Genomic DNA, 11,011 nt, shown 5'->3' with positions numbered 1-11,011 from the left:
CACTCCAGCTACTTGAAACGGCAGCGCTGATGCCCTGATCCTGGCTGCACTAGAACATGCCAGAAAACTCCTAAAAAAACCTGATTCCAGGAAAAAAAAGAAGAAACCTCCAGGATGTCCACAAGAAGGAGGGATTTACAAGGACTATTAAAGAAGAATTGGCTTATCTAACTATGTATTTGAATGGTGTTCATCCAGATACACAGAAGCCCCAAGGAAAAAAGAGTGAAGTGAGCACTTTAGACCTTGTACAGAAAAGTCATTGGTTGCCTTTGAAATATTCATCAAGTTTAAGTGAAAGTATTTAAAACCTGTAAGTACAGATATTATATCGTTACTGCCCACCTCTGGATACTGTAAAAGCAAAGTAACTCTGGAAGATGTCAGCAGTGCATGGAACCTCTACATCTGGAGGGCCTCAGGGAAAAAATCTCATTAGATAACATTCCTTCATAGAAAACCACAAAGCACTTACTGTAGAGATAAATAAAACAAGCAAAATTGGGCATTACTATTTTAAAAAGTAACATTCATATAAAAACTTGGAATTTAAAAATAATTCTTAGGACCAGGATTTAGCTTAACAATGAAAAGAGCAACACAATGTTACAGTCTTTCTAAAACAATCAGCTGCAATCACATTCAAAACAAACTGACTTCATCAGAGGTGTTTCAGCACACTGAGACTATAACCGAATTCCTTCACTACTCACGATATAGCGTTCGCCATTTTCTAGTGCTGTCCAAATTTACCAATTCCAAAAATGAGTGCGCTAAAATTTTCCCAGAAGTCTGTGCGAAAAACCAGTGTGCATCAATGCTCGCTAGATTAGTGAATATAGACCACAATCCATTGCAGTTGAACAATTTTTGCAAAAAAAAAAAAAAAACATGGTTAAATGTAATTTTCTAACAAACTATCCACATTTTCATCATTAGAACATAGTGGAGTCGTAAATAAACGTTGTGAAATGTTTGTGAAATCAATGACGTCTCATTGACCACGGCGTCTGAATAGCTTTTCAAATCCGCGACACTAGATAGTCCCACACTATATGGTGTTTTAGTAGTTAGAGATAAGGGTGGGAATTCAGACATAGCATTAAATGTTTAATTATGGTGCATTCACACCAAACACAGCAGGCACTTCAAATTCACATCCGTCACCTCTATTCTGACACCTGTCAAGGCTCAACGCCTTGATGCGCCTGCCGCGGAGCAGCCGCCCAAGAACTTCATTCATTGACCCCATCAGTGGAAAACATGGATGATGTTGGCGAGTATTGTGGCTCTATATGCTTTGGAGAGCGGTACAGAGGCGCTGGCGAACACGTCGCCGGGTCCTCCAGAGACGATTGCAGTGCGGTGAATTTCACCGTTTACAGCAGGAGCTGCACCGGGATAAGGACCGTTTTAAACGGCACTTCCGTCTGTCTGTGGTCCAGTTTGAAGAATCTGTGTCCCGCATTATCATGAAAGGGAAAAAATAAAACTGGAAGATCTTTTTATTTCTGTCGTGATGAAAATAAAAAAAACATAAGCCCATTGAGCTATAGCGATCGTGCACCAGCGCACAGCAGGTCGGCTCTCCGTCTGCCGGGCAGCCAACCCCCGGCGGGCCAGCATAGCAAGCCCCGCTACCCAGAAACTGGCAGCCTTTGCTGCGGCGTATGCTAGCTCAGCGGGACGCTGGGAGGGGACGCTCACTTTATCTCCCAGACCCTTAGAAGCAGAGCTTGCTAAGCCGGGCGGCTGGCTAGCATAGCAGGCTTACCCCGTCTTTACATTGACTTAACATTGAAACATGACGTCTCTGCCGCGTTCAGTGTGAATGCTTTAGTCTTAAATGGGAAATCAATGGAAAACGTAGAGACAATGTGGGAACCATATCAGTTGAATTTAAATTTATTGTCATTGCAACAAGTACAAAAACATGCTGACACAAAACCTGGCCTTTAAAACAAGTCATACGACACATTCTATCAGCCGATGAGCCCATACTGAGACAAGAGTCCTCCTGTCTCATAGTGACACTTTCCCCTCATTGATGGCTTCATAAAGCTCCTCGGTAACGGGCTCATAGCGCTCAGCGCGGCCGTTCAGAAAGTAGATCCTGTCACTCGTTTCGTTGGGCTTGTATCCTTCTTTCTGCAAACGGATCTTCTGAATTTTAAAGGTATCTTGAAATAAAAGAGGGGAAAAAAAGTTGATCATTGATTTTTAAAGAACATATTTCTTTCATTCTTGTTCTTTTTATTTCTTAAAAAACATGCTTAAGCTGTTGTCCCACCTGTCATGTCAACAGAGGGCACAAGTCGCAGGAAGACGGGTCTGGCGTAAGGTGGAAGAGCCTGTCGTACAGCAGTTAGAAATGCGTCCAGGTGCATCGGCTCCCTTGTGAGGGCTAAAGCAGCCATGCCAGCACGTCCCTCCACCCCTGCTCACAGACAACAGAGAACAGGACCTCAGCCCCCTTCCCCTGTGATGCTTCTCGCTCGGTGGCGTTCTCTCGTCTGTACCTGGTACAGACACTCCATAGACAGCCACGTCAGTGTGACCCAGGAGCCTGCTGAGGACTCCTTCTACCTCCATGGTGGACACATTTTCCCCTCGCCATCGAAATGTGTCCCCGCTGCGATCCTTGAAATAAATGTAGCCATATTCATCCATTACCAGCACATCACCTGACGGGCAGACACTCAGAGTTAGTCTCAACATTTCATTGTAGTCGCAAACATCAACAGCACAAACACAACAAGAGACTACAGCAGCAAGAGACACATGTTTACTGAGTATTTCAATTTAAGACTTTTATTCATATTTCCTCACTATCAGGTTCACTTTTGACTTCTGTGTGAGTCAGGTTTTCAGTTAAGAAAAACAATTATTTTTGTCTTTGTAATTCACTTTTAGTTTCATAGTTTTAACCTTGAATGCTGCTGCATAGACCTTAAACTTGACGTCCCCTATGACATTTTTTTAAAAAACATTCCCAGTAGTGTTTTAATTCTGATTATGAAGTTTTTAACCAAAATCCCTCAACCTAAATGTCTTGAAAAGAATTTTTTCATGTTTATCTGAAGCCTCTGTTTCCAAAATCTCCTCTGAGGGGGCGTGGCTTTTGGAGCTGAGCAGCTCCACCCCCAATCCCCCCCCCCTGTCTGATTATGATAACAGTGTCTGGCTAGTGTAAATTTTAAATGAAGAAAATGAAGATTGTCCAGCGTTCTCAGTCCTGCTACCGTAAGTATTGGATGAAACTCACACCAAAAATCCAGTGATGCTGATTTGACCACAGAAATGTGAACGGCGGCTCATTTGACTGCAGTCAATGGGAAGATACTATCTTCTAGACACGCTAGCCGGGCTCTACGCCAATAGCCCCGCCCACACCTTAGAGGTGAATTTTCTAAGTAACTTCTGCCACTCTGCAGAAACTATGTCCTAGAAAATGAGACGTGTTCTTGGATTTTGTCTAAAAACGGCATCATCATTACTGAAAGACTACTGGGAACGCTTTGAAAAACAGATCAAAGGGATTTAACTTTTGTAAAAGAAAGCAAATCCTTCAATTTCCACAAGACTTTCCCTGAATTTGCCCCTCACTATTAGCCAACTGCTGCAGAGCCTCTTTTCAGTGGCTTTAACTGCTCTTAAGCTAGTCAATTAAGGACTACAAACAGAGTACGCCAATCCATTTGTTGTGATCTTTGAATTATGTGCATAAATCTCTGCAGCACTCCCAACAACAACATTTTATGGTAATCCTTTTAAGTCAGCAGTTAAAAGACGGAAATAAATTGGAATAATTATTAGCTCCACACTAAGAGAGAGGAGATAAAAAGACTGTGCCTGAGACATAAGCTGCGTCTCCCATCTCAAATACGTTGTAAGCTATTTTCTGGTTGGTTGAGGTCTGATCACAGTAGCCGTCAAATCTTCTGAGGGGGTCGGTGGGATTGATGCGCCCCACTAGCATCCCGGGCTCCCCTACAAAAACATCCAGAGCTGGATTCAGTAAATGGATCTTTCTGTGGATTGACAGGTGAATGTGTGCTAACCTGGTGAACAGGGTACACAGAGACCCTGTGAATCCCTCAAGAGTTCTTTATGATCCTCATGCACCCTCACAAGTCTGATGGGGTAAAAGGAGGGCAGAAGGCGACTGTTGAAGCCACATGCACCCACCTAGATGCAACAGGACATCACAGTTTTGTTAGGGTTGTTTGCCAGTAACCTAATATTTAGACAGATCCTGTAGAAGCACACCTTTCCATCAATGTTGATTAAGCTACAGTTGCATTCAGTTGCTCCATAAAACTCCCCGACTCTCTTGATTTTGAATCTCTTGACAAACTCCTCCCACACAGACGCTCGCAACCCATTGCCTATAGCAAGCCGCACTCTGTGCTGAGACTCGGAGGGGCGAACTGGCTGGGCCAACAGGTAGCGGCAGATCTCACCTATGTACTGGATCACCTGGTGGATATGCATAATGAATGATGAAACTCGTGCACAGAAGTGTCTCCAGTAAATCTGTTTGACAATCTTGGGCTGTATTTACAAAAGAGACCAGTCTGAAAGTGATAACTACTAGAATTGTGGTGTTTTCTAGAAATATGAGCAAAGTTGTGTGATTATAAACGTTTCCATGGATATCTTCAGTCTGAGAAGTGTCCTTAGTCTAAGTTTAGGCTTGGCCCTTCCGAAGGGACGGTCCAGATAAGATCTCAATGAGACCATTTTAAGAAGACTAGCCTCTTCCCATAGCCAGATTCCTTTCAGGAGTAAACTCACAGTACAGTTGAATATGACACAGTGATCCCAGAAGCGAGAGGCTGAAAATTTCCTCCCGATGACTACAGTCAGACCAAACAGTAAACACTGTCCCACCCCCATGATGGTGCCTGTAAACATCCAGAAGAAGAAACTTACAGCTTTCCCAGAGAGACACAACAGGAAAAAACACAACTAATTAGGTATTTGCAGGGTCATTTCCAGTATATTTTTCCGATGTTTATCCTTAATTTACCACAACAATGTGGGATAACACAATATGACCATTACTGATGCGTCAAACAAGTAGGAACATTTAGCTAACCAAAGTCAAACTTTGACACAATTTAGTTGTACACAGACCAACGTATTTTAGGCAGAGGGTTTCATTATTATCCTAATAATCACTTATAGCTTATAAATCAACTGAGTGAAGTTAAAATGTAACTCTTCGTGGTTCCACAGACTTGCCTGCAGAATGGTAAAGAGGAAGGCAGTTATAGAGGATGTCGTTATGCTGCATTCCAAAGGAGTAGAAACCAAAGGCGGCAATTCGAAAATACCTGCAGAGAAAACGAACGAGAAACAAGAAACTTCCATGATGAAGATAATAATGTGGATGAGACAGTACTGCAGATACTGCTCATGGTGCTCAAGACTTTGATACAGATAATAGTTTGCAATGATAAGCAAAATAAATAAAAAAACAGTTTTAAATATCCAGAAGTCCGAGTTCTGTAATCAATTTAGAAACATTTACTGAGGTCCAAACTTTTTACAGATTTAGTGAGGTGAATATCTGTGAGTGAGGATCAACCATTCGGCTTTCTTTGAACTCTAAACCATCCCTACAGGTTGAAACAAGGAATTACAGTTGAATTGTGTGATTGGTCATCTGTGTAAGTCCCAGAAGTTTCACATCATCATGCTCTGCAGCTCCAGTGTAAAAGCCCCGCCCATTTCTGATTCGGTAACGATTGGTCATTAGCGTTAGCATGGGTCGTAGGTGTATTCTGGCTCACACAACTTTCCAGTGGACTTGGAAGTTAGGGAACAGAGGTTGAGTGCTACTGGCATTGAATCCAGCAAACTCTGTCCTGGTGATGGAATTAATGAACATTTCACTTGGTATTGTTTGTTTAATACATTAGCCTTTATTAGCTATGATGCTAGCACCATTTTAACACTCTCAGACCCGAGTCCCCTTCGGACCTGCAAACCCTCAGCTTCACCGGCTGCCCCGCTGTCAGGCATTGTAAAAGCAGCGTCTTGAGCCAGCAGCTGGAAACAATGAGGTTCTGGACCATGAGAGCCGGCCTCGGGAGAAAGGGGATGGTTAAAATCCTCAACCTTCTCAGAAAGTTCTGTGGAGAAACTTGTCTCACTTTGCCTGGTACCACTCTCTCATATTGAAGACCCAGCGTACACTACGTAAAGCTCACCTAACAGTCAATCATACACCTCTGCCACTCAGTCCGGCTCCAATAGCCCCGCCCCCTTTGTGGTATTTCTCAAATCTGGGCTGAGAATGGAGTCAGCCTTCAACTGCCCTGTTTGGTTACCCTTTAAATGTAAATAAGCTATTCAACAGGAATGTCATTGCAGTGGAAAACTTCATTTCTTCTTGTAGAACAGAAAAACAGATAAATATATTTTTATCTAAATTACTGTGAATTGCATATTTAAAACAATAAACCATTCTTTTCCAGCTAGCTTGGCGTAGTTAGCATGTCTCTTCTTGCACCTCTTGACATTGAATTCCTTGAAAACAGACAGTCTCTTGGATTCTTTGTATTCACAGAAAGAATATTCAAATTTCCACCTGTCCTGAACGCTGGGGCGGGGTTTGGGCGGGGCTTTCACACTGGAGCTGCAGAGCATGATGATGTGAAACTTCTGGGACCTACACCCGATGACCAATTACACAAATCCACTGTAATACCTTGATAAACCTGTAGGGGGCAGCATACAGACGGTTTTAGACTATATTTTCATAAATTAAATAAGTTGAATTTACTTTTTTTAAATGTGGCCACGACCAACAGACAGCACTTTTAAAGCCCCATGCATTTATAGAGGTCAACAGACATAAAAAGTTGATTTAGGGTTTGGTTATCCTTCAAGGCAAGTGCATTTCCTTGAGGCTCATACGGCCATCTCAAGAAACGTCAGCAAACTGGAACGCACCATTGATGTACGCATGGTAAGGGTATCGTGAAGTATTCATAAGGTTTATCATAGTTGCACACACCTACAATCTTAAAATTTTAAGCAGCCATTTTTCACCCATATTGAAGGACAGGAAATGACCTAATGAAAGCTTGAAGCTTTACAATCTCACAATCTCCTCATATAATCTCAACATCCAATGGTCATTGATGAAGCATTGGCTTTTGTCAAAAATGATCAAGAAGAAATTGGAGAGCTTTTGGGTTTTAGATTTGAACATCAACGTGTCGCCTTGTTTGCTGCCAACAAAGCATTCCTGTCTCTTTAAGACAACCACTCACTGTTTACAGCACCTTCTAGTCCTGAACAGGCTGAGACAAGTCCAGGAAATGTTTTCTTACGGCTACACAATCACTTTCTGCCATTGCTCTGCAACTATGGAAGCTTGTTGATGAGGGAGAAACTAAGCATGCAGGCCATCGTTCTGCTGCAGAACGAGATCAGATCAGTTGAGAGGCCTTCTGGCTAAATGAACTGCAGGAATAACCACAGACTGACCTGACTTAGACCTTTGGAAACATGCTTACATTTACTCTAGAGCATTAAAAATGACAACTTTTCTTGGATTTGGATGGATCATTCAGATTTAAAGGGGCCATTCTATGAAAAAACAACTTTTTGATCTTTTAAGTGCATTTTACTGCTCATTCCTCACTAAAAAGAACCCCAAAGCGGTATTTAAAAACCTCATTGTAAAAACCTACAGCCCCTCCCATGCCCACGAAAACGAGCGGGTTCTCACATGCTGACCTCACAAGGTGAGAACTGCCCCCTCCAGGAAGAGTTTGCTCCGCCCCCAGGCTAACACTTTCTCTGCAAAGCTAGTGGTGATCAGCTAGCTTTGTGAGCTAGGTAGATGTTTTTTTCATGAGGAACACGCCGACGGCTCTCGGTTGACGCAATGAAATGGGCGGCTCAAGGAGCGAAAGGCGGAGTCTAAAAGATTGAGTTGTTTTGCTTCTGGGTATAACAAGAGCTCACAAAAATGACTCATACTTCATAATTAGTTTTTAGTGTTCCAAAGGTAATATATGATCATATATAGTTTACTCTGAAAGACTAAAGCATGGCATGGCCCCTTTAAGAGGTCAATCCTGATGAGTTTCTAGACCCCTCCCTAAACCATTTACTTGATTTTCAATGATCAATTTCTACTTTATTTATTCTCTCTCATGATTTTCAAAATGAACAATTAGTCAAATAACATGTTCCTAATGTTTACTACAGAAGCTTCATGAATGTGACTTAAAAACTGCATGCTTTAAGGTTAAGATGTCCCACTCCAACCATCTTCTGCTCTATTGTCAAAGTGTTTCCAGTGATCTTTTATTCTTGATTACAATGTTTTTAGTCGGAATAAAAAACAATCTCTTTTTCTAGGGCATAGTTTCTGCAGAGTGGTAGGAGTTAATCAGAAATTCAAGTCTGAGTTGTGGGCGAGACTATTGGTGCGGAAGTAACCCTCCACTGATATCCCATCATCCATCTGTCTCTCCCACTAACTTACAGTCCCTCACACCCCCTACCTAACATTAGTGGTGTAACAAAAATCGTTTCTATCCAGCCGTTCAGTTCTGATCCAGATTCCAGCTCAGACCAGGAAGTTAAGGACGTTCATGGATCTATTTGTCTGCATCAGATGGGAGTGGAGCAGGGAGTGTTTTTTTTCATCACAAATACGATCTTTTTCAAATGACCTTTTTTCATTTGCTCCTGATTCATAACAATTTGAATTAAGAAATGTTCTCTTGTACATATCCTCCATCATCAGAAAAATGCTCCAAGATTATGTTAAAAACACATCTGTTAAAAACAGATCAATCAAATCAGGTCTTGATTGAATCATTCTTCTGAAACTCACCGGCTGTGCACCACTATCGCTGCCTTGGGCATTCCTGTTGTACCCGAGGTGTAAATGTAGAAAAGTCTGTCTGCATCAGGAGAAAGATAAAAAAGGACATTTGTTTTTGACTTTCATCACATGCTGGAGGATTGACAGCATTAATGTGGCGTGCCACCTGTTTCCTTGATTTCTTTGACCTCACAGGCTGCACAAGCAAAGACTTGAGGAGTGCTGAGACAGGAATGTAACATGATATCCAGACTGATACGGAATGAGCAGTTCAATTATTTAATGCTAATAACGAAGTCATGACTGAATGTAAGCTTGAAAAGTGTAAATCTGTGACTTATTTTGTGTTTGCATCCCATGCATGTGCTGTGAATTCAGTCATATTTAACAAGATCGTTGCTTTGATTTCTTTTGGCGGGAAAAAACTTGCCGCTGGGTAGACGTGTTGAAATCAACCCTTAAATAAGACAGCTGCGGCGATGGAGCTTTACCATTGAATTCCTTCTTGAGCTTGTAGGCGGGTTGATGTGTGGGGAGCTGGTCCAGACGATCAACCACGTTCTGAGGATTGAGTCTGCAGAGCTCCGTCGTTCTTTCTCTGTCCTCTTCGGTGATGAATAAACTCACGGAGGGCCGCAGAGACCCACTCACCTCGAACAAGGCTGCAGGACAACCCACAGCCAGAGGGAAACATCTGTCATCCACTCAGCAACAACACAGAAACTTCAAGCCTTTTGCGATGTGTGTAGTTCATCTGAAAATGTTGGTGTTTCCCACCTTCAGTCATTTCTACTCCAAACACGATCGCCCGAGCCCCAGACACACTGATGCAGTGCAGCAGGGACTCCTGTCGGAGGTTGTAGTTGATGAAAGCAGCCTCCACACCAACCATGGCCAGACCCAGCCACAGAGCCACCACCAGAGGCTGGCTTTCCATCAACAAGGCCACAACATCCCCCTCTGCCCAGCCCTGCTCCAGCGCCCAGTGAGCCACAGCGTGACATTTCCTCTGCAGATCCCTGAAGCTCCAAATCTGGGGAACATTCACATGACACCACTCTGTGTAGCTTCATCTCAGCGAGTGTGATTGTGATGCTCACCTGCCCTCTGGCCTCATAGATCAAGGCTGGCTTATCTGGATGCAGCTTCACCATCCGGGAGAACAAAGACGGAACCGTGTGTCTTCTTCTTTGGTGGCTGTACATGGAAAACTTCACTCTCATAATCACAAGCAGACACCTTTGAGACAGGAGGACAAATGTTTGAAGACAGAGCTGAAGGCATCAGGACATTTCAGCACCAAACAAAGACTGTGCACACATTAGGTCTCTCTTTAAGGTGTGAAGAGCAATGTGAAGGTTCTTCCAGGACCCAATCCAGACCATGAGGAGTACCAGGACTGCCAACAAGCTCCAGAACCAAGGGAGGTACAGAAACCCGGCAGCTCCCACCACAGCAAGGCTCAAAATGCAACCACTTTGCAGATTCATCATCTGCAGGGAAACAACAAATGACCTCAAAGCTGATTGGAGATAATCTGAATGCCAGCGTGGAAAAATAAAGTTTACCTCAGGAAGATCTCCACGGAAAAGGGAGAGTCAGTGAGGCGGAGAGGCCCGGCAGATGTTGTCAGTGCAGCTGACAGGAGAGAAATGCTCGCAGAGAAGATCGCTGCATGTTATGACTCATCGCCTCTGCGTCAGAGCAGACGGCATGGCTCGCCGTTACTCCAGAGGGAGACGTTCAGGTTTGAACCCAGAGGAAAGAGATTTACAGGCCAACTAGATCAAACTTGCAAAAGAACATCAACATATTCATCTATATCAGGGTGTCAAACTCATCACACGAGGGGCCGAAATCCAAAACACACCTTATGGGGGCCGAATAGGAGAAACATTTATTGAAGACTCTAAAACTACATTTTAAAACTTTAAAACTGTAACTTTTTAACATAATTATGAACTAGATATATAGGATTACCTGTAGTAATGCTCGTGTGAATGCTGTAAGCTGAATTTGGTTGCTGAAGATACTGAGGTGAAAACGCTTAAGCTAATAGCTGAAGATGTTGAAGCTGATAGCCAGCTAAAGTATTGGATACATGCCAAATTAGCCTAAAAAAACGTAAAAAAAAAAATTTGGTTTGACAAAACA

The 11,011-nt window shown here is 42.9% G+C and overlaps 1 protein-coding gene across 1 annotated transcript; it reads right to left on the bottom strand.

Moving 5' to 3' along the window:
* Positions 1–1,889: 1,889 nt before the first annotated feature.
* LOC112137225 (long-chain fatty acid transport protein 1) lies at positions 1,890–10,779 on the bottom strand. The gene is made up of 14 exons (XM_024259413.2): positions 10,426–10,779; positions 10,178–10,350; positions 9,958–10,096; positions 9,635–9,890; positions 9,349–9,519; positions 8,867–8,936; positions 5,248–5,339; positions 4,798–4,907; positions 4,270–4,479; positions 4,062–4,188; positions 3,853–3,990; positions 2,520–2,684; positions 2,291–2,437; positions 1,890–2,180 (listed from the first exon to the last, which is right to left on the bottom strand). The coding sequence occupies exons 2-14, from the start codon at positions 10,348–10,350 to the stop codon at positions 2,023–2,025; spliced, it is 1,956 nt and encodes a 651-aa protein (XP_024115181.1). The 5' UTR covers positions 10,426–10,779; the 3' UTR covers positions 1,890–2,022.
* Positions 10,780–11,011: the final 232 nt, after the last annotated feature.

This window comes from Oryzias melastigma, linkage group LG1 (genome assembly GCF_002922805.2).
Source record: "Oryzias melastigma strain HK-1 linkage group LG1, ASM292280v2, whole genome shotgun sequence".
Lineage (NCBI taxonomy): Eukaryota > Metazoa > Chordata > Actinopteri > Beloniformes > Adrianichthyidae > Oryzias > Oryzias melastigma.
The sequence above is the reverse complement of the archived record's forward strand: the minus strand, read 5'-3'. Positions and strand labels throughout refer to the sequence as shown.